This window comes from Plutella xylostella, chromosome 30 (assembly GCF_932276165.1).
Source record: "Plutella xylostella chromosome 30, ilPluXylo3.1, whole genome shotgun sequence".
Lineage (NCBI taxonomy): Eukaryota > Metazoa > Arthropoda > Insecta > Lepidoptera > Plutellidae > Plutella > Plutella xylostella.
Window position 1 is genome coordinate 72,372 of NC_064010.1, and position 23,675 is coordinate 96,046.

The 23,675-nt window shown below is 41.9% G+C and overlaps 1 protein-coding gene across 4 annotated transcripts in view; it reads left to right on the forward strand.

Moving 5' to 3' along the window:
* Positions 1-1,904: 1,904 nt before the first annotated feature.
* The window catches only part of LOC105380086 (cullin-2), a 38,897-nt gene continuing 17,126 nt past the window's right edge, over positions 1,905-23,675 (forward strand). The window contains exons 1-13 of one of the 4 annotated variants that reach the window (XM_048631964.1): positions 1,905-2,086; positions 2,792-2,885; positions 3,648-3,772; positions 13,421-13,516; positions 14,472-14,565; positions 14,929-15,003; positions 16,156-16,317; positions 17,697-17,850; positions 18,289-18,458; positions 18,898-19,035; positions 20,518-20,684; positions 21,089-21,247; positions 21,405-21,438. In XM_048631964.1, the coding sequence (XP_048487921.1) occupies positions 2,823-2,885; positions 3,648-3,772; positions 13,421-13,516; positions 14,472-14,565; positions 14,929-15,003; positions 16,156-16,317; positions 17,697-17,850; positions 18,289-18,458; positions 18,898-19,035; positions 20,518-20,684; positions 21,089-21,247; positions 21,405-21,438 (1,437 nt within the window). In that variant the 5' untranslated portion in view covers positions 1,905-2,086; positions 2,792-2,822. Of the gene's footprint in view, positions 2,087-2,296; positions 2,440-2,791; positions 2,886-3,647; positions 3,773-13,420; positions 13,517-14,471; positions 14,566-14,928; positions 15,004-16,155; positions 16,318-17,696; positions 17,851-18,288; positions 18,459-18,897; positions 19,036-20,517; positions 20,685-21,088; positions 21,282-21,404; positions 21,439-21,583; positions 21,618-23,675 lie in introns of those variants that run through there. The other 3 variants (XM_048631963.1, XM_048631962.1, XM_048631965.1) reach the window with 3 other exon arrangements.

Sequence of the window (23,675 nt, forward strand, 5' to 3'; positions counted from 1 at the left end):
AATTAATACCGGTATTGAAGTAATACCGGAATCTGACTTTTTTAGGCTATAAATAAAGCGATTAAGATTTAGTTAGCCTTGTGTTCCTATATACTGTGAAAGTGCACTTGTTCCCAACCGTTTAATGTACATAGTTTTCGGCTGCTAGAAATCTACTATTGACCATGCGTAAACCGGCACCGGATGTAAAAAAATAATTTATTCTAAAATTTAAACTCTAAAACTGAATTCTCCTAAAAATCTACAACAAAATACAGAATATGATTGCATTTTCTTGTTTTATTTTGATGTATACGACCTTTAAACACAGTATATATGCCATTTATTACAAGGAAGTCTAATACCGGTATTAATACCGGGATCCCGGTATTGAGTTGTAATACCGGAACTCAATACCGGTATTGAAAATTGTTCCGGTATTGCATGCCCTAATAGACATCCAAGAGCGAAAAGGGCGATGGCTGGGCCACACACTGCGAAGACCTGATGATCATATCTCGAAAGTGGCCCTACAATGGAAACCCCAGGGCGGTTCAAGGCGACCCGGTCGACCAGCTCCATATTCAGCGAGGCCCATGAGAAAGGGAAGTCGTGGCCAGAGCTCAACTTGCTGGCCCATCCGACAGAGAAGGATGAAAGCGCCTGGTGTCAGCCCCAGACTCCTCGGAGGAGTAGCGGGATTAAAGAAGAAGAAGAAGAAGAACACCACGATAGTCAAAGAAAACAGTCAACATGACTTTGACTAACAATCGATAGAAGACTAAAATTAAAATTCGCCGCGAGTACACAACTCTGGAAACAGCGTTTAAAAAATGTTTGTGATGACTGGATAATTTGTTGGCGTATGTACATAGTAGGACCATACTTTGAAGGTGATAAAATAAATTTGGATGAACAAGAAAAACAAATGGTTTTATTGATCTAATCCCGATATTTTTTAAAACACAACTTTGAGTTTTAACAGTTTTAACCAATAAATATACACATAAATACCAGTACCTCTTATAAAACCTCTTTACCTCAGTATTTTTATACTGAGGTAAAGAGACAACAAACTTTTCAGTGGAGCCAAAATAAAATTTTACCTCAGTATTTTTATACTGAGGTAAAATTTTATTTTGGCTCCACTGAAAAGTTTCAAAAATCCACATTACCCCTCATGGTTCTGATGTCGAGATATTTTGTAGCATCACAACTCATTTGATGACAAGTTTTACGAAAAAGTACTTGTATTCTTAGCAGGAAGGACTATTTTTTTTCAATAGCAAACAATGAGCCGTTTGTTAAAAAAAAAGTTTTCATTTTTGGAGAAACAGATGGCGTTGTCCGAGTTGTACCAACTGTCAAACCCTCAGAACACAGATTTTGTGTCAGCTCACATCTTATTACCACGGAGGAAATTCTATATCTGCCCTCGGGCGTTCTCTACAGCAACGACGCTTGAAAAATACACATTCTGAACTTGTAAATTAGACTAAATAGAAGTACTATTAAAAGTAGTGAGTTCTTATTCTGAGTTTAATACTTCAATCTCTTTGTTCTCTGTGTGCAATATTTGACGTTTGGTACAACTCCCCATGCACTGTGTTATCACGCCATCTATCGGCTTGAACAAAAACTCAACTGACAGCTGTCAAGGAAAACGGCTCATAGCGGTTAAAAACCCTTTGTGATAGGGTTTCAAAAACACATCGTGATAGCGTTTTAAAACCACTTCGTAAAGGGTTTTAAAACTGCTTGAAAGGACTCGAATCCATGGCCGGATGCTGAGCTTACTGCTGTAAGTAGTGTAGTTATGATGAAGGTTTTACTAGCCCCATCTATAGGTAGAAGTTTTTTTTAGTTGATGTTGTCTATGGTAATATAGTAGGATTTTAGATCTGGTAACCCCAATAAAAGCATACATAGAAACGTCACGTCAACCAAACGTCAAAATCATCGAAAATAAAACTTGCTTTCATCTTGTGCGTGCATTATTTTCAATTATTAGCTAAACTTAATTATTTGTGGTCTTTGTAGTATTACTGAGAACACTACACGAACTGAGGTATCTGGATATTCGTCGGAGCGCGTCATATCTTTAGCAGTGAGTACTTTGACCGCCCGTGTTGTCAACATACGTGATGAAGCAGAGAGGTGTTGATGAGAGTGCTGAGAGCTCGCTCGGAGGTCGATGGTCACATTGGCGTGCACTTGAGGTTGCGCTGAGATCGCGTCCGCGGCGCCCGCTGGCCGCGGCTTTGTTCCTCGGTTCTTGTCACGGTGCCAACACTCGCCGCGCGGGAGCTGTTGGCCCGTGCGTCGTTGCTCGTCCGCACACAGTCTCCACACACTCGCCTGGTCGCTGCGAGCTGCAGGAAACATCGCCCAACTGCCTCAATTCATTACAAATACAGCTAAAACACGTATTTAGGTGACCTCTATAAATTAGTACACAAGGTACCAACTGTTTTGCATAAAAGTTTGTTTGTACTTCTTATTGTATTGCGGGTTGCTGCAATGACCAGGATAAACATCAGTACTAGTTTATTTTCATATTCACAATAAAAACTAATTGTCTTGTGTATTTGTAAGTATTTATTTATTGCACACTTTACAACAGCATCAGTGAAGAGTTTCAATATTGTAATGAGAGTTTGTTTATTCTCTCACATTGCAACAAGCAGCAGTCAGTCAATTTGGTACCTAGGATGATAAGAGTTATAGGCTTACAGCAAACCTTATTAGTTTGTATACATAATTATGTACAATTTCATCAATAGTCTCTAATACAGTGGCATGTTTGTTGCAGGAGTGGGCGCGGGCGGACGGCGGACTTCCTCATGATGTCATTAAAGCCGAGAAATGTGGACTTTCAGGAGACCTGGGCCGGGCTGAAGGAGACCGTGAGTTCATCATTCATACATTTATCATCTTCAAGAATGTTGATGTAAATCAGAACATAAGAATCACAAAGATGCTCCGTCATTGTTGTTTGGTAACACATGCTGTTGCTGTTCATTACTACCGCTTTGTCAATGTTATCTTAGAAATATTCCATATTAATGTCTGCTCAGTCCTGGAATCAAAAAGACCTTCAACAGTGTTCAGTGTTAAATATTGCCGAGTCATCCGAGTCATCTGTGCTAGTTCAATACAATCTGACCTCTTTGTTAAAAGCAGATTGTGATCTAGCATCTAGCACTGGGGATTTGTCCTCTAGCTTGCTAGTGAATGCCTATTGTGTAAGTTCTAATTTATTTTCCCTCTTACCCCTTATTTTCCCTAATTTCCAAATGGAACTAGGTACTTTGGTGGTGAGGATGATGCATGAGACATCCATAAGATTGGAATATTTTCATATCCAATGTAAAACATTGATAGAAGATGATCAAGTGGTGTAGTGGTTGACCCTGGCTACTATGCTAAAGGTCCCGGGTTCGATTCCTGGCTGGGGCAGAAATTTGTTTAAAGACAGATATTTGTACTTGGGTCTTGGATGTTGATATTTATAATTAATATGTATTTATCTATGTATTTGTGTTGATATATCAGCTGTCCGATACCCATGACACAGGCTCTGCCTAGCTTGGGGTCGGATGGCCATGTGTGAGATGTCCCCACAACTGCATATTATATTATTATTACAATGGTGGTCCTGTGGGCAGGTGGCGGGCGTGGTGGGGCTGCAGGCGGTGGCGCGCGGCGACTGGTCGGCGTGCTTCAGCGCCGTGTACTCGCTGTGCGTCGCGCACCCGGAGCCGCTCGCCGCGCGCCTCTACGACGAGACCAGGTCAGTGGGAACATGGCATAAGAGATGCTACTTGTACGGACAGGAGCAGAAAAACCTGACCCCCCTCTCATAGTTACAATGCTTCTGAGGGGGGTCAGGTTTCTCTGCACCTTACCTGCGCCCTGGAGCAAAACAAAGCAACAAATAGTCTATTCTTTTCACTATTATTATGCTACCTTAGGTTAGGGCCCTGTAGGCGCAACAGGGCATCAATTCTATTAGAACCCCATACGAGTGCATCCACTTTCATAAGCATGGTAGACGCAATCTTACCTCCATTTGTGACAGTCCCCAAAGATGGATGTCAGTGTGCGGGTCGCTACTCTACTTTGATGTGATTGATAAAATGATAGTCCGGTAAAAGTTTAACACTATTTATTTATACCGAAAATACTATGCTATGATAATTCTAATGATTTGATGTGAATGCACCCGATTTGTATGATTGCTAAAAGTACACTGATTTGTGCCGCGCGTGTAAGTAGGCACCGCTACGTCACAGTGACGCCGACAGAGGGTGTTCGGTGACACACAGTGGCCCGAACATGCTCCGGGGGGCCAAAATTCAAATTCAATACTAAAGATTATATAATGCTAAATGATGTTGTTAGATGATTACAAGATGAACCAATGTTTACCTTACTGCTAAATATTTGTTAGTACATACTTAACTAAATGATAATAAAATTTATAAAGATAGCCTTTTTGAAATAACAATGTTCAAACGACAGAATCACCTTCGAGGTACCGTCTTTTATAAATTACCGGGGAAGTTGCTTTATCTACTTTACTGAATCTTATGCTCGATAATCGACTGAAAACGTTATAATTTGATCTGTCATTATTTTCACTACTCTCATTCACTTCACTCACTCTCGGCTGACGGTCAGCCGTGCTCTGCTTTCGCGAATTCACTTCACTAACACTTAGACTGGAGCCTGATCTGCCGGCAGCGGCGCCCTTTAGGGACGCACGGCTCGGCTGCTGCGGCTGCGGCGGCGGCGGCGGCGGCGGCGGGAGGCACCACCAGCCCGACGCCCGTCGTCTTCGGATCACCAACACCACGATGATAGTTGCTAGTATGGCCAATGTTCCGTAGCCAACTGAATACTGATGCACATCGTGAAAGGACATCGTACTCATATCTAATGATTTTGCATCTGATTTCAAACCTTTTATCCTTTCTCCTATCTCTGCTAAGGTTTGGTTGATTGAACTTCCTTCATCTTTCTCCGGGACTTCATGGGATGTCACGCTAATATTGATGAGATGATTGATCTGATCTATTCTAGGATTGTTTATACTGGCGGAAATATGTACCGTATTGTAATGGTGTTGTATGCTATGCAATGTGAACTCTTCCTCTTGCAATACAGTTCTGATTTAATGATAGAATGCCTGCTCCGGTCAGCTGTTGCGTAGTTATTTGATCGCCACATATTATTTTTACTGAGTAGCTGTCGCAGCAAAAAAAAAAGTATTGTGATGGTGTATTTAGCTCCACCCATTGATTTTTGCAGATGTTTTTCTCAATGATACATTGATCTGTATTTTTATCGCTGCTTAGACAAAGGTCTTTATCATTTTGTAGTCGCCGTACAGGTTTTTGCAGTTGGCAAACATACGTGTCTTTCAGGAGGATGCATGACTGTAACTCGTTCATATTTAATATGATATAGGAGTCTCGTAGCAGATTGATTGCTAAGTGCTTTGATATAGGGGTTATACTGAGCATGCTGTTGAGTTGCTGACGTGGTATGGCTATGGTTTGATACAATTGGTATGTATCTCTAGATACGAGAGGAAAGGTTATTTCGAAGATGATGTATTCTTCAGTAACTCTAGTTTTTAGTCTGAGTAATTTATATATTTCTTGTAGGTTTTGTAGTAGGTCAGTTACAGGTAACGTGAGCTCTTTCGCCATCTGACTGCTGATTATTTGTAGTTCGGTTCTAAGTTGCGTGGGAGTTAAAAGATGTAGACTTATTTGTCCGTGATAAATATCGGTGATTGTATCTAACAATACATTTTGTAGTTCCTTCAGGGTTAGCAGGAGATGATTTCCGGCCAATGCTGTTAATGTGAAGTCTTGTATCATGATTAAATCTTGAATTCTGGTCTGTAGTGCATTTGCCGAGGATTCTAAAGCTGTAAGTTGTTTGTGTATATATTTATGTTGCTTTTCCATAGTGCTTTCTATGCGTTTTAATGAGTTGAACTCTGCTTCTACTACTGAAGTCTGATTTTGCCATAATTTTGCTTGATATTGTTGGTTGGCTCTTATGAGTTTGATATCCTCGGCGTACTTTTCTGCGAATTGGCTGTCGAGTACTCCGAACAGGGCATTTGCTAGGTAGCCGACTCCGTTGATAAGGCCTCGGCGCCGACGCTGTCTAGCGTACTCGTTGTAATGCTGATTCAGTAGTAGTTCGTTACAATAGCTTATCTCTTGATACGTATGCTGTAATTGTAGTAAGATCATTTGACAATTAGTGTCTCGGTCAATTTTATGGCACGTGCTATTGAGGTATGCTGATAATTTATTAAAGGCTTCGACTCCAGTCCAATACGGCGCCATGTCGTAGTAAACTACGAGGGTCCACTTATCTCGTATTAGCTCAATTTTTGAAATAGGGTCGAAGAATATGCTTTGATTTTTGGGTAGCAGTGATATGTTGATTTGTGCCGTGGATGATGAAACCAGCGTCATAAAAAATAATAACGCTGTAACAATAGCATGGAGCCCCATGCGTCTGGGCCTTTTCTGCTGCCGCTGCTCCGACGTGTTTTCCACAGATTGACTTGATATTTGCTCTTGATTTTGCGGTTTTCCCAGCGGTAAAACTGATAACTTTACTACTGGACGTTTGATATAACCATTCTTGGTCTTCAGAGTGACGACTCTGACCAGGTTATCCTTCCCAGGATGTAACTCCGTCACTCTGCCCATTGGCCACTTACCCGGGGGTAAGTTGTCATCTTGTATAGTGACCAGATCTCCAATGCTGATGTTGGGTTTGGGTTTTAACCACTTGCTTCTAGAAGACATCTGCGTCAGATATTCTGCCTTCCATCGTTTCCAGAGTTCCTGGAACATCTTCGACGTGAGGTGCCAACGCGTTCTCGCATCTTGCTCTGTTTGAATGATGGCTGACCCGGCGCGCCCAGTTAGAAAGTGGGCAGGCGTAAGAAAATCGAGGTCCTCTGGGTCTTCTGATAATGCACATAGAGGCCGTGAGTTTAAGCAGCTTTCTATCTCACTGAGCAGTGTGGCATACTCTTCAAACGTCAGCTTTTGATCTCCCACAACACGTTTGAGATGAAACTTTAGACTCCGCACAGCCCTCTCCCAAAGACCTCCAGCGCTTGGCCAAGATGGAGCATTAAAATGCCACTCGATCCCCATTTCTGTGACTTCTGCAAGAAAACTATCACTGAATACTTGCTGAAGCTCATGACATTGCTCTTGTATTGCTCGATTCACACCAATAAAATTAGTGCCGCAGTCTGAATAAACGTGCTTGGGCACATTCCTCCTTGCTGCTAGGCGACGGATGGCAGCTAAACATGCTGAACTGGTCATGTCCGACACCAGCTCCAGGTGTACCGCCTTGGTGACGAGACAGACGAAAATTGCTATGTAGCCCTTGTTTGTTTTGACCCCGCGTCCTTTGCTTGCCTTGACCTCCACATGACCCGTATAATCTACGCCTGTATGATAAAAGGGGTACTCAGGGTTGCTTCTGGCATCTGGAAGGTCACCCATTAGTTGATGTGACATCTCAGGATTCTGCTTCCTGCACGTGATGCATTTTCTGATTTGCTTTTTTACGGCTCTATTGCCGCCCATTACCCAGTATTGCTGTCTTAAGTTGGCGAGTGTCAGTCGGGGGCCACCGTGGAAGGTATGTTGATGTGCTTCATCAATGATGAGAGTTGTGAATCTGCTGTCATGTGGCACAATGATAGGATGTTTCATATTATCATGTATGTTTGCGTTTGCTAACCTTCCACCCACGCGCAATATGCCTTGTTCGTCCAAAAAAGGATTCAAATTTAGTAAATTACTCTTGCTTGATAAATGTTTGTTTTGCTTCAGCTGATCTATTTCTGTCTCAAAGTACTCGCTTTGAATATTTTTGATGACAACTAATTTCGCACGGCGCAGCTCATGTAATGTGAGATAAGCCGGCCTCGTCGTGTTTTGCTGTTTATGCATACGTAGTATCCATGCTACAATATGTACTACTCTGCTTAGGTTACTATGATCGTTTAATAAATCATTTATAATGCTCTGATTGTTTTCCGATTTTTGGACCACATTTGATTGTTTTATCTTCAATTCTTGATCAGTTGTGTATTTATGCTCGTCTTGCTTGTCTTCCTTGTGAAATGTCGCCAGCCACGAAGGGCCATTCCACCATAAATCGTGCTTTTTCATTTGCTCGACAGAGAGGCCACGACTTGCTGCGTCAGCGGGGTTATCGCCCGTGCTTACGTAATCCCAGCTGTTCTTCGGTATGATTTCGCTGATGCTCTTGACTCGGTTAGCTACGAAAGGCTTCCATCTTGACGGGTCTCCGTTCAGCCAACCAAGCACCACCATTGAGTCGCACCAACAATGCAATTCGATAGTAGTATTTTGACCTTCGAAACTTTGATAGATTTTTTGCATAAATTTTGATAATAGATGCGCCCCGCTTAGTTCCAGTTTAGGTAATGATAGTGATTTCTTTTTCGGGACTAGTCTTGTTTTGGAACCGAATAGTACTGTGTATGATTGCTGTCCCTTCCGTGCTCGTGCATATACCACACAACTATATGCCTTAATAGAAGCGTCTGAAAATCCATGTAGTTCAATGATGTCATTTTCATGTGAACCTATCCATCTTGGAATTTCAAATTGATTGATTTGATGCAACTGTGCTCTGATTTTTTGCCACTCAGCGTTTATTTCAGTGGGTACTAAGTCGTCCCAATTCAGCTTGTCTAGCCAAACTTGCTGAAATAGTATTTTGAGTTTTGTTGTGATAGGCGCCAGGAAACCTAATGGATCGAATAGTTTTGATATCTCTCCCAGTAGGATTCTCTTGGTCAGTTTTACAGGTGGTTGATCTGGGATGCTGCAGGTAAATGTGAACACGTCTTTTTCGGGTATCCACTGCAGTCCGAGTGTTTTTGATATGCTGTCTGTTTTGAACGTAAAATGATTGCTGTCGTTGCTTTCTTGTACTTGGAGGTTTTTTTAATAGTTTCGGCTCGTTTGATGACCATTTTCTCAATAAAAACCCACCAGATTTTAGAAGAGAATTCAATTCCATGATTAACTGCTGTCCGTGTTCGATTGAATGGGATCCATGGCAAACGTCGTCCATGTAAAATGATTCCTCCAACACCTTTGCTGCTGCAGGGTATCTATGGCGTTCATCTGATGCTAACTTTCTCAGTGTCATCATTGCTAAATATGGTGATGAACGGCAGCCATAACTCACGGTCGACAAATGATAGATTCTGATTGCTTGATTGGGTGAGTCCCGCCATAAGATTTTTTGATAACATTGATCTTGTTCGTTGACCTTGATTTGCCGAAACATCTTTTCGATATCGGCGGTCCAAACGTATTGATATGTGCGCCATTTCATGATGATTGATTGCAAATCTTGCTGTAAATTTGGCCCGGTGTACATGAGATCGTTCAAACTCACTCCTGTAGAGGTTGGTGCTGATGCATTGAATACAACTCGCAATTTAGATGTGAGCGCCTCGCTCCGCTGTACAGCATGATGCGGTAGAAAGCATTCAAATATTGATGTTTGTTTGCAGGGCTCCATGTGGTTCAATGCAATATATTCGTCCATGAAGGCCTTGTAGTCCTCAGCGAGTTTCGGGTTTTTTGCTAATTTTCTTTCCATGTTTCGTAATTGAGCTGTAGCTATGTGTTTTGATTGACCAAGTTTAGAATTGATGTCCTCTTTCAATGGCAAACGAACTATGTACCGACCGTCTGATTCCCTTGTAGTCGTGTCGTTAAAATACTGAATGCACTCTTGATCTTCCATTGATAAGTCTGATTCATCCTTTATATCTTCTATCTCCCAAAATTTGTGGATATCTTGCATGTTATTTAACACGACGTTGCATTGATAAGTTTTTAAGTTACCACATAGTAACCACCCTAAGTACGTTTGCTGTGCTATGGGTTGGGTACCGTTTTCTCCTTTTAGTATCCCACCCATCATGATGGTTGAATATATGTCGGCCCCCAGAAGTAGGTCCACGGGGAGGCTGATGTTGTATTCTGGATCTGCTAATTTCAAGTTTTCTATGAAAGGCCACGATTGCTTTGGAAATGATTGATTTGGTAAGTTTTTGATTAGTGAGTTCATGATGATAACGTCAGCATTAAATGTGAAGTTGCTGTGCATTGACTGACAGGAAATTGATATCATCCCCTTGCTGTTGTTTTGTTTTTCACCTACTCCGAAAACTACACCTTTGCAGGCTTTTCTTTTTAGGCCTAATTGCTGCGCGGCGCTTTCTCTTATGATTGATATCTGGGATCCTTGATCCACTAATGCTCTCATGACATGCAGGGTGCCGTCGGCCCCGGATACCTTCACCAACGCCGTCGACAACAAGATTTCCGTAAAGTTTTCCTTGGAAACATGCGACACGTTTTCATTCCTTTTCTGAGAATTATGATAACTATTTTTGTTCCGTGGCGGCATCGGCGGCTTTGCATTGATCACGGCAAAGGCATCGTGTAACAGTGTATTGTGATTCCCTGAACACTGTCGGCATCGCTTGGTAGAATAACACGGCTTTCCAAAGTGATCGTATAAGCAGTTTACGCAATAATTGTGTTTATTCACTGCCCTTAGTTTTTGCTCGCTGGGCATTTCGTTGAATAATGTGCAACAAAACAGCGCATGGCTCACATTACAAAGAGGACATTTGTCACGTTGTTGCTCGGAACTTGATAGGTAAAATGATTTCGGTGGAATGCTTTGCCTATTATTATTTGGTGATTGATAGTTAGATTTTTTCTGATAGAATGATTGATTTGCTTGCTGTTGTGGGTTTGATTTAGGTACATGTTGATCTTGCTTCCTACGGGATGACTCTAGGACGGTAAATTTTCCTTCTAGAAAGTTCATAAACTCCTGCAAATTGGGCAGTTCTCTGGGTTGCTTGAGTGACTCGATGTACTCGCTGTAAGAGTCATTGTCCAGCTTCTGTGATAATATGTGGACCAACATAGGGTCCCACGTTGATATGTCCACACCGAGGTTTTGAATGGCGTGTAGGCATTCCTTGCTTACGTCATGAAGTTTTTTGATATGACCCAATGATTGCTGCTGCATAGTAGGGAGATTTAGAAGGTTATTGATGTGTGAAGTGAAGATAAGCCGTTTGTGGTTATATCTGTGATTAAGAATCTCCCAGCATACTATGTAATTATCTGAGCTTATCTGAAGATGGTGAATCAAACGCTCAGCTTCACCGTTGATCTTACTTTTCAGAAACTGCATTTTCTGAGCGTTCGATAATGATGGATTGTTGTGGATTGCCTCGTTGAAAAGGTCCTTAAACGAAACCCATTGTTGATAACTTCCACTAAAAGACGGAATGTCCATCTGTGGGGTCGCCTTGTCCCTGTGGGACACGGACCACATTTTGGTGTTGATTTTCTTTTTGATCTCATTGAACTTCATTTCGTATTGATTGAACTGATTTTCGTATCTAGGTTCTTCTTCTTCGATTTCCCCAGCTATTTCCCAGTGAAGGTTGTCGATCGCAGTCCATCTGCTCTGGATAGTTTTCAAAGCATCCTCATATTCCCACTTGTTTTCAAGGGTATCTACATTGATGTTATCGAGACATCGCTGAAATGCTTTGAAGTTGACGCCCTGCTTCTTGAACATGTCATCTAGCTTGCTGAAGGTTCCTCTAGATGACTTGAAGTTACTGGCGTCTTCCCCGCTTGATAGCTGACTGCCACTCGCTATTGGTTGATGATTGCCCTGTTGATCAGCTGCTTCTTCAAACTGCTCTTCTATGCCTTTCCCAGGTGACTGCTCCTCACGCAACTTGCTTCCCTTCTCCTTCTTCATGAGCTCATCGTATTTTGCTTGAATTAAATCTGACAAAGTTTGATATAAAACCCTAGTCCTCTCGCACTCGCCGTCTTTAAAGTACGCATCGTCAGACGATCCGTACCTTTCTAATTTTTGATGATTAGCCATATAACTACCCCATAATGACTCAAGTTGATTAAAACGCTGTTTACAGTATTCAATGCTCTTACGATCTGCTGGATCTTTCTTAAAATTAGTTAGAAGCTTCTTGATTGATTCAGAAATTTCTGCTTGCTTGGTATAGAGTACGACCTCCATGATTGATTGATTTATAGTTGATTGATATGATGATGATGTAGGTATGTAAGAAAAAGGAAAGATCTTACTTTATGCTGCTGCTTTGATAATGATATGGGCCCCCAGCACTTTTAGAGGTGCTAAGAGTCTGCTCCTGCTCCGATAGCACTGCAATCCAAGTCACGGAACTGCTCACTATAGTCACTGATAAAACGTCCTCACACTCCGTTACGACACTTACGACGAATGTCCAAAATGCGCGCGAGGTCCAAGATCGAAGGACCAATGTGCGGGTCGCTACTCTACTTTGATGTGATTGATAAAATGATAGTCCGGTAAAAGTTTAACACTATTTATTTATACCGAAAATACTATGCTATGATAATTCTAATGATTTGATGTGAATGCACCCGATTTGTATGATTGCTAAAAGTACACTGATTTGTGCCGCGCGTGTAAGTAGGCACCGCTACGTCACAGTGACGCCGACAGAGGGTGTTCGGTGACACACAGTGGCCCGAACAGTCAGCCTCAATATTATATAAAATAAATAGGTTTGAAGTCATCATCATCCACTAAATAACTTAATTAATAAACCAATGAATTTATTACGATTTTAGCACCTTAAAATATCAGTTATGGAAGTTGGTCAGCTGCTCTTCAGAGTATTCAGTCCACACCACCTGGCCTATTCTATTCTATTCTATTCTATTCTCTGTGGGGGTGTAAGTACCTGCACCTGGCTCTCTCGAGTGGAACCTTTGTGCATATCCCCAAGGTCTAAACTGCCTTCCTAAGCTTGGACCATTTCCCACCACGCTGGTCCACTGCGGGTTGGTGGGTTCACATATCTAGATGTGCTAGATCTAGATATGCAGGTTTCCTCACGATGTTTTCCTTCACCGTAAGAGCGATGGTATACATTGTACTTAAGTTAAAAGAACTCATTGGTACATGTCAGCGCCGGGATTCGAACCCGCATCTCTTGATTGAGAAGCGGGCGCTCACCCGACTGAGCTACCACCGCTCTGGTAGCTGGCCTATGCGCTAGCTTTTTTTTTTGAGATGACTTTTTTTGCTGTTAGCCTGTTGGCTTTTGCAGCTTTGCCTTGGGCTAAGGGGAACAGGTAGTCCCAGCCTCAGAATACACCACCTGGCCTATGCGCTAGCACCCACCCATCCCCAAATGTATACTGTACAAGTTATAAGACGGTGTATGTATGTTTGTGTTGTACATGTATACTGACTATGTGTGTGTGTGTGTGTGTTGTAGGCGGTTCCTGGAGGAGCACGTGGCGGCGCTGCTGCTGCGCGTGCGCGGGGACGCCGACGAGCGCAGCCACGACTTCGAGGACGGACTGCTCACACGGTGACTACACAACTATTTATTTATTTTGATATCTGAAGGCAGAAATTCTAAATTTAGAGCTGTCAAAACCTTAATTTCTTTGTTTAAAATTCGACTCTATGATTGTTTCCGTAAATGTCATTTTATGCTAGCAATTTTTTTAGTTTGACAGCGTTAAAATTAGAATTTCTGCCTTCAGAATCGACGTCATTATCCTACTAATATTGTAAATGCGAAAGTTTTGGACTATATGGGTATGTTTGTTACTTCTTCACTCCAAAACTGCTGAACTGATTGTAATTAAATTTGGTATGGAGTTAGCTGACACCCTGGATTAACACATATGCTACTTTTATCGCCGTATTCCCATGGGAAAACTTTTTAAGGCGAAGTAAAGCTCGCGGGCACAGCTAGATATTATTAAATATGTGAGAACATTTCACACATGGCCATGAATTGCCGGGGATCAAACCAGGGACCTTTGGCATAGCAGTCACTAACCACTACACCATTTGGTCGTCTACACAAACAGATGTTTACAACAAGTTTACTTTCGCAAACTATACCTGAAGGGTTAGTACGGGGCGCATTTAAAATGTGACAAAATTTCTCTGTCGCGGTTGCTCTTGAGGCTGCGCGATGTGAGTGAACGCGATGCAAAACTTATCATCACGACCCATTACGTCCCCACTGCTGGGGCACGGGTCTCCTTTCAATGAAGGAAGGGTTTAGGCCTAGTCCACCACGCTGGCCAAGTGCGGGTTGGTGGACCAAAACCATGCAAAACTTATGTCATGTCTTAAATTGTGTAAGAATAAGTAATAGTGAAAGAGCTATAATGTCGTCACTAGTATGAGTAGTAAGGGTTGTATGACACCAGTACTAAGGGCTATAAAATATGACGTCACTAGTAACAGCTGTTTCAGATCACTAGTCCTTTTTCAACAATAAAAAATGTTTAATTTCTTAACTGCAGATATGTGGTGGCGTGGCGGGAGTACAGCCAGGGCGCGGCCTACCTCAACTCGCTCTACTCCTACCTCAACCTGCAGCACGTCAAGCGACAGAAGGTAGTGTACCACGTCCATGTAATTCCAAATAGCATTAGAAAAAAGGACAAATAAAGGCATTACAACGACTCAATTGTCAGATTTAATTTTGAATATCAACCAATAGAGATTTACATATTTAGTATTATTTAGTTTTTTTAGGACAACTTACAGCATCATTTTATATGGCTGAACTAATGTTGAAATAAGCCATTCAGTCGCTCACTGGCCAGGATGCTGTACGTGTATAATATGCGGTTGATGCGTCACTCAGGAATGATCTTTACGTGCCTTTGCCGCGATTCTTTAGCATACACATTTAAACCAAATATGATCTTGCTGACCATTTCTCTAATGTTAATGTCACTATGTGGTTGTCTCCAGGTGTCGGACGCGGAGATCATGTACGGCTCGGCGGCCACCGTGAGCAGCGCGGAGCAGGACGCACGACAACTTGAGGTTAGTTGTACAATACACACGCAGTCATAAAATATATTAAACACTCTTCAAAAGGCACAAATATAGTCTGTAATACATAACCATAAGGCTTCCATAAGGCAACCAGATTACGAGGGAAAACAAACTTTATTTACCAGGCCTAAGGATCTGTTAATCAAACTTCATAGGGCTCATGCTGTATTTTACAAAGTATACCTATCCCTTTCTATACTTTTTATTCCTTAGGTTTCTTTTAAGAGATCGCTCTTAGCGATAAGGCCGCCTATTGTCCATTGCTCCTAGTTTATAATTATTTTTGTATGTTCTACTGCTTGTGATGACCAATACAAGAATATTTTTTCGCCATTTTTTAGGGTTCCGTAGCCAAAATGGCAAAAACGGAACCCTTATAGTTTCGTCATGTCCGTCTGTCCGTCTGTCCGTCTGTCACAGCCGATTTACTCGGAAACTATAAGTACTACAGTGATGAAATTTGATGGGAATATGTGTTGTATGAACCGCTACAAAAATATGACACTAAATAGTAAAAAAAAAAATTGGGGGTGGGGCCCCCCATACATGTAACTGAGGGATGAAATTTTTTTTTTCGATGTACATTCCCGTGTGGGGTATCAATGGAAAGGTCTTTTAAAATGATATAAAGTTTTCTAAAAAACATTTTTCTTAAAGTGAACGGTTTTTGAGATATCAGCTCTCAAAGTCGTAAAAAGTATGTCCCCCCCCCTCTATTTTTATAACTACGGGGTATAAAATTCTAAAAAAAATTGAGGTGATGCATGCTAATTAACTCTTTCAACGATTTTTGGTTTGATCAAAGTATCTCTTATAGTTTTTGAGATAGGTTGATTTAATTGCTGCTACGGAACCCTTTGTGCGCGAGCCCGACTCGCACTTGGCCGGTTTTTTTCCTCCTTAATGACGGGGCCTTTGTGAAATGTTTCATCATCAGCCTATAGCAGTCCACTGCTGGACGTAGGCCTCTCCCAAAGCACGCCACTGGATGCGATCTTTAGCTTTCCGCATCCAAACATAACCAGTCTCCTTTCGCAAGTCGTCACCCCATCTAGCCGGAGGGCGTCCCACACTACGTTTTAACGTGAAATGTTTGTTAGAGTAATATTATAACTATTGACCAGTAATTGTAAAATGCAGGTGGGCGAGCTGGGGCTGACGATCTGGGAGCGCGTGCTGCTGCGGCCGCTGGCGCCGGCGCTGACGCTGCGCGTGGTGGCCGCCCTGACCGCCGCCAGGGCGCGCGCGCTCGACCCCGCGCTGGCCGACGCGCTGCGCACCGCCATACACAGCACGGTGGATGTGAGTGGGGAATGTACATTCATTCATTTATTTATTGAATAAGAAATTACACAAAAAAAATACAATATGCCTAATACAAGCAGCAGAAATCCATTAAGTGTTTAAGAGCTACTTAATAGTAAAATATTTTTATATCACATGCATTATTTAACAAGTAGGTATATTAGTAATTAGCTAGTAGTTATCACTTATGGTAGGTATTTAGTTATTAAATATTATAAGTTAAGTTAACACAATTCAATGAGATAGTTAAGAATACAGTACAGATTACAATAATTTTTTTATGAAACATCTCTTCAGTTGTTTTTTATAACCACAATTTAAATATACACTTTGCATATCTAGGGGCAATTCATTAATGGTTTTGGGCAGTAAGTATCTCCAATGTCTCATCCCAAAGCAATTCCGATATTTAGGCAAGATACATTTTTTTGTTGATGTTAAAATTCGAAGTGCTTTGGGGCGGGATTTATAAACTATTTGGGAAATATGATGATTTTCTTCTTTTAAAATTGACAACTTAATTTTTTCTTCTATTGGTAGGACTTTACAAAACTTAAACAGTTGTGTATAGTTATCTTTAAATTTATTCTTGATTGGGACAATGGTTTTTAACATTCTTATCTGTAATTTATATATTTTTTCTATGTAAGTTTTATATGTACGGCCATAGCTACCTAGTCCGTAACTAATTATGGAATCTGCAAGTGCAAGATATAACATACGTAGTGTCCTATAAGGTATCTTATATTTTAGTAGGTATAGTTTACTTAGGATAGAACGTAATTTATTACAAATATAATTGATGTGTGGTTCCCAGTTAAATTTATGGTCAATAATGAGACCTATATACATATGGTTTTTCACAAATTCAAGTTTAGGGCAGTTGCACACAGGGTTGTTATTAGAGTGGAGACAGTCGTGGAGGTGGGCAGTGATAGTCGGCTCGTAGTCACTTCCTGTTCTTAGGTGAGCGGAATGTATATGCATAGCTTTGGTTTTTTGCGCGTTTATAGTGAACTCCTCGTACGTTTACGTTTACTCCTCTATAAAGTACATAGTTATTGTACTTTATAGAGGAGTAAACACGGTTTACTTTAGCTTCTCCTACAAAGAACAATCCAAGGCCGTGGAGGTCCCAATCGTAAAGGACATCCTGGATCCGAAATCTAAGAGACTGCTACAAAATGGACACCATGTCCTTGGTGGAAGTTGAAGGAACCAGCATTCTCGAGAGAAATAGTAAGCCACCGATAATAAATTATATTTACCTAAAGAAAAAGATAGATAATTAAAGGATCACTTAAAAAACAAATAGCAAAGATTTATAAAAAATAATTGTTGTCACATGACAATAACATAGCTATATCCACTCCCAGGTGCAAGCGTTCCTGGTCCGCTCTCCTCTCTCCCTGTACAACTCGCTGGTGCTGCAGCCGTTCCTCGAGCGGGCGGGCGCGGCGCACGCGCAGCACGCCGCCGCGCTGCTGCACGCGCAGGACATTCACACCTACATGACCGAGGTGCTGCAGGGTCAGTACGAAGCAAAGCTTGTTTATTTTTAATGAGCTCCCATTATACCAAGATATACTTTAAACACAGTTTCTCACGAAAACAATAATGTCGTCTAAGTAAACGAAACATTTTTTCTTTTGCAAGGTGGACAGAACAATAGTCATGACTCTATTAAAACTTCTATAAATAGTCTTCAAACCAAGAGGAGATATTTTTATCATATATTGTTTGGTCGTTATTTGTATCAATCCCTGTTTTGTTTGTTATAATTATCTGGAAATAGCCATGATACAGGTCTAAATGGTTAATGTAATCTATCTCTTTATAATTAATTATGTCGCTACATTTGAAATCAGGTTTCCGATACCGATATTACAGGATTTACCTAGCTTTTGGTGTCTGAGATGAGATGTCCCCACATACTATTACTAACCCTCCCCCCCGTCTCCACTATAGGTCTGGAGCGTGAAGTATCCCTAGGCGCGCGCTTCCTACACGCGTCGTCGGCGGAGGCGGTGCGCGCGTGCTACGAGCGCGCGGCTGTGCAGGCGCACCTCGCCACGCTGCACGCCGAGTGCCCGCGCCTGCTGCAGGCGGCCAGCGAGGACGGGCCTGATGCTGAGGAGGTAGGTGACACTCTGTTTTATCACTAAAAGGTTTACCTTGTCCAAGGCCCTAATCAAACTGATGATGATGATATCCTCTTCGTCGTATCTGACAAAAGCTACTCTTGCTACACTCTGTTATGTGCTCTTATGTGGCTGGCAAGTCCGAAGAGAGGATCAAGCTGAGGCCAGAGTGGCGTAACTCTGTCCACAAAGACCTAGACAATTTAGAAGAGTCTCGACTTCAAGACCTTGGCGTGAAACGCCACTCTCGGAAGACACGCCCTAAGCCCTCCTACAACTATACATACAACAGAATGGGACAGCTCTACTATGCTCAGTGTGACAATCAAACTGCTGAGTTATTCGCTCATAAAGGTCATAAAGATACCTTAATTCCGATTAACCCTTAAAATGCCAAGATTACTTATGCTAATTGATTGTATGTATGATTCCTCAGCGTCGCGTGGACCTGCGCAACCTGTACACGCTGCTCCGGCCGCTGGGCGCCGCCGCGCTGCGCCCGCTGCTGGCCGCCGCCCACGAGCACGTCGCCGCCGCCGGCCGCGCCGCCCTCGCGCACCCGCCGCCCAACGAGGTACACTCTATATATATATATATACTCACGTGCAGTGGCGGCTGGTGCCTCAGATACCCGGTGGTGCACTTTATGGGTTTAGTGAATTTTGGAAGAAAAATAAATAAATACAATTATCTAGAAGTAAAAATATATTAGTATATTTTAGGTACCTTATTCCTTTTTTGACGCGACGATGAAAACAACACACGGAAAGCAAAATAAAGCATTTAGTCGCTCACATCCACATAACTACGTAATTCACAATAATATTTCTTTTTTATTGTAAATTTCACTTTTGAAAATTCTGGTATAGTTTTATTTTTTGTTTTGCACTCCTGTTTTAAGATGAGAAAAGGCCGAGGCGGCTCAGATTTAATGTCCAGTCTATAAAGTCTATTTCGAAATGTCCTATTGCTTTTTATGAAGTCAATATTGTATTTTGCACTCATTTTCACTCACACACACACATACACACTCACGAAATCTTTACTACTTTCTTAGTTAATAAGTAATTAGAGTAACAAATAAATTACGTATTCGCGCGCGAAAGGTGAAATTGTGACACTGACATGACAAGTGTTCGTAGGATCGTAGGTCAGGTCACCGCCACCGGCACCGGTCAAGGCCACCGCCCGCGCCTCCCGTGGCGTCATTCGTATTATTTCGGCAATTTCCGGTCGCGTGCGGCGCACGAATTTATCCTAGAACTGCATACAGTTTGTACTGAGCATCTTCCGTCTCACGCGCCGGGCGATTTCCATCCTGTTCCATACTACATGTAGGAGCTCGCTCCGTGCGACAATCCGAGCGCACGGGGCCGTTTTTGTTTAAGCAAAAATAAGATCTAATTCTTTCGCAGTAGAAATGAAAATAGGCCAGCTCGATTTAGTTTAACTGGTAACGATAATCAGATTTATGTAATTTCTGTTTAGGGTAGGTATTATGGTTGTTATATTGGTATTTTTTGTGAAGTTTTTTTTATAGTTGTAGGTAAGTACCTAGTATGATATAAGAAAGAAGGAAAGTAAATATTTAGAAGGTTTTTAAATGGTAGTGCGTTGCACGGGCGCACTTAAGGTGCAGCCGCCACTGCTCACGTGCAAGGAAACAGTTCCACTTACAAAATGCAGACGCCAGGAAATTTGAACAAAATATTGACTTCTTAGTTGGTAATATTCTGATGCGCCGTTAAATGTACTGAAATATTGCAGTGGGCGTAATAAAGTTAGTTTTTCCGTTTGGGGATAACTTCGTGATTTTCTAAATTATGGATCTTTTACATTACCCGTGAGTGTACAATAGCTACATCCTAAACCAAGATACGAGAAAGACGGGAGGTTCTGACTTTAATCTGTTGCACAGTGCCATCTATCGGTAAATTCTTGTACCTCACACGACCGTTAATTCCATCTAGTCTCAGTGTCGGGTGAATGAATTGCGGTCCATCTGTCGATGATACCTAATTAAGTAACTAACAAGTAATTCCTAAACTTCCTTCAGGCCCACACTCACTTCGTGCACGCGATGCTGGCGCTCCACGACAAGTACTCTGGTCTCTTCAACTCGGTGTTCTCGGGCGCGCAGGCGTTCACCGGCGCGCTGGACAAGGCGTGCAGCGAGGTGGTCAACAGGGCGCCGCCCGCCAAGGCGCCCGAGCTGCTGGCCAGGTGAGGAGTCCAAGTGAAACAGAGAGCCTATACAGGCCCCACGGATATTTGTACTTGGGTTTAAGGGTGATTTTTTTTTGTGTCATACAGATATGACACCCAAGTGCGGAGATTATGGAAGTAACCTTCTAGTCTTAGAAAAGGCTCATGTCTTGCAGTGGATTATAATGGCCTGTGTGTGTGACCCTTACCATTCTCCTTCCCAGCTATGTCTAAATCTTAGGTAAACTAGGTAATTATATTGTTTATATACGATGACAATACCGCTCGTGACCTATCACGTGAACACAACGTACAGCTAAAAGTGGGTGGCTCGCTTGCCAACCTAACCTAACCTATTCCTTCGTACATAGTCGTGAGGTTATGTTTGAATATACAAATATAAACTTCCCCCCTCTCCACAGATACTGCGACTCGCTGCTCCGGCGGCGCGGCGAGCGCGCGGCGGCGCCCGGCGCGGAGGCGGAGACGGACGCGGCGCTGGCGCGCGCCATCGTCGTGTTCAAGTACATCGACGACAAGGACGTGTTTCAGAAGTACTACGCACGAGCGCTGGCGAGGAGGTTGATACACCAGCTGGCAGCCAATATGGAGCAGGTCAGTGTGAAGTTACGGTCTACAGGTTGTTAAATACGGCTATAATAAGTGACTCAAAAGAAACAAGTACATCGACGACAAGGACGTCTTCCAGAAGTACTATGCACGTACGTTGGCGAGGAGACTCATACATCAGTTGGCGGCTAATATGGAGCAGGTCAGTGCAGAGTTACTTCTTCTTTCTACTTCTAGTGCCGTCTCCTAGCGAGTGCAGAGTTACACTAGTACATAAGTAAGGTGTTCAAGTACATCGACGACAAGGACGTGTTCCAGAAGTACTACGCACGTGCATTGGCAAGGAGACTCATACACCAGCTGGCGGCCAATATGGAGCAGGTCAGTGCAGAGATAAGCTCTACAGATTGTTAAAAACGGTATAATAAGCGCAAAAGCCGTGACTCAAAGGAAACAAGTACATCGACGACAAGGACGTCTTCCAGAAGTACTACGCGCGTGTATTGGCGAGGAGGTTGATACACCAGCTAGCGGCCAATATGGAACAGGTCAGTGCATATTCAGATTGTTGAAAACGGCTATAATGAGCGCAAAATTTAAAGCCGTGACTCAAAAGGTAATCCTAAAAACTTTTGTTGCTTACCGTGGTGAAAGGATAGTGCAGTAAGATTAGCGTTAATTAAGCTACGTACAGACCGGCCCAACGAACGCCCAACGATGGATATTTATCATAAATAATAGATGATTAAACGAACTCACAGAGTGAAGTTCTATCACTATTATATGAGTCGCTTCATTCGAAGATATAATTTATTTATTTACCATGTAGTCCCTTTAACTTACCAGGCAGAGAGTCGCACGTTTTTTAGAGAAGTCAATTTACTTCAATTTCCTCATTTCCGTTTGACTAAAAATTCAAACGGAAACGGATCTAACGATTTAATTTTTTAAATGTCACTAGTCGTTTCACTCCTATCAATCTCTGACCCAATCGTCATTTCTTTAGAGATTTTAATTATTAGGTATTTAGCAAAACTTTCTATTGGGCTGGGTGGGAGGGACCTTATATCTTCGAATGAAGCGACTCATATAATAGTGATAGAACTTCACTCTGTGAGTTCGTTTAATCATCTATTATATTTCATCGCTTCATTCTTCAGATATAATTTATTTATTTACCATGTAGAATTTTAGAGCTGAAAGTTTTGCTAAAATGAAAATTACTTAATTGATTTAGCTAAATAAAATAAAATGATTTTATGTAATACAAAATCAAACCTCGTTTATTAAACAAAATATAAATATTCTTAATCAAATACAATTTGTACTTATAATCTAGGTTCTAAACAGACTGTCCTAGCGAAATCATTAGTATCGAGAATTGGTCTGTTGTAAAAACGAGCGTGTTGGATGTGGCAGTCCAACCCGCCGTACGTCTAATATTGTCTATGCTAGCTCCCGCTCTACGGGCAGCCGACGTAGCGGCGTGCCGGGCGCTATGCGCTCCGAAGATAGTTACATCTATACCACTCTCAGACAGTACTTGTTTAATCCATCGACTAATAGTTTGACTAGAAGCTAGTCGATGCGGTTTTTTGTAAGTCAACAAAAGAGAATCTAAAGAGTTACATCTTAAGTTTTCGGTTGCAGTTATATAATCTGAAATAGCGGAAGCGGGACAAATGCTCGGTTTTTCGTGAAAGAAAGGTAAATTTAATACCGGCTGATCGCGGTCAGGTGCGGATGTTTTGATTACATCTGTTATTCCAATCTGAATACCATTTGAAGATACCTTAATGTTTTGAATCTTGATCAATGAAACTATGAGCAGTGCATATGGCCAATAAAATAACAACTTTTTTTGTGAGTTTTTCTAAATTTAGACTTGTATTTGGGTACCAAGTTGAAATAAAATCTAAAACTCTTTGTGGATCCCAAGTACCATTATATTTGGGTAGACTTGGTTTTCTTTTGTAAACTGCTTTAAGTAAACGTTTTACGCAATCATTTGTCCCAATTTCGCTACCAAGTAATAAGGATAGTGCGGAACGGTGTGTATTCAGAGTACCGTATGAGTTACCGTTCTTAAATTGTTCTGTCAAAAATGATAGCACATGAGTGATATTGGTTTCCAAGTAGGCAATATTATTACTATCGCAAAACTGCCACCACGATTTTAAACTAACATTGTATTGTTTCAAAGTGCTGTCAGAGAGAGAACACAGCATTAACGAAATCGATTCTGGCGGGCAGCCGCGCTGGCTGAACGCGCGCCTGAGACTTTCACGGCAGCCAGGGTAAGCTTCTCGTGAAGGGGATGGCAGTCTCTGAAATGGGATTGCAATAGCATCTTGTGAGGGTTTAGAAAAAATAGTTCTGATACCATGATTTGTTTTAAAAGTGGAAACCACGGCTGTGAAGGCCAGTAAGGAAAAACTA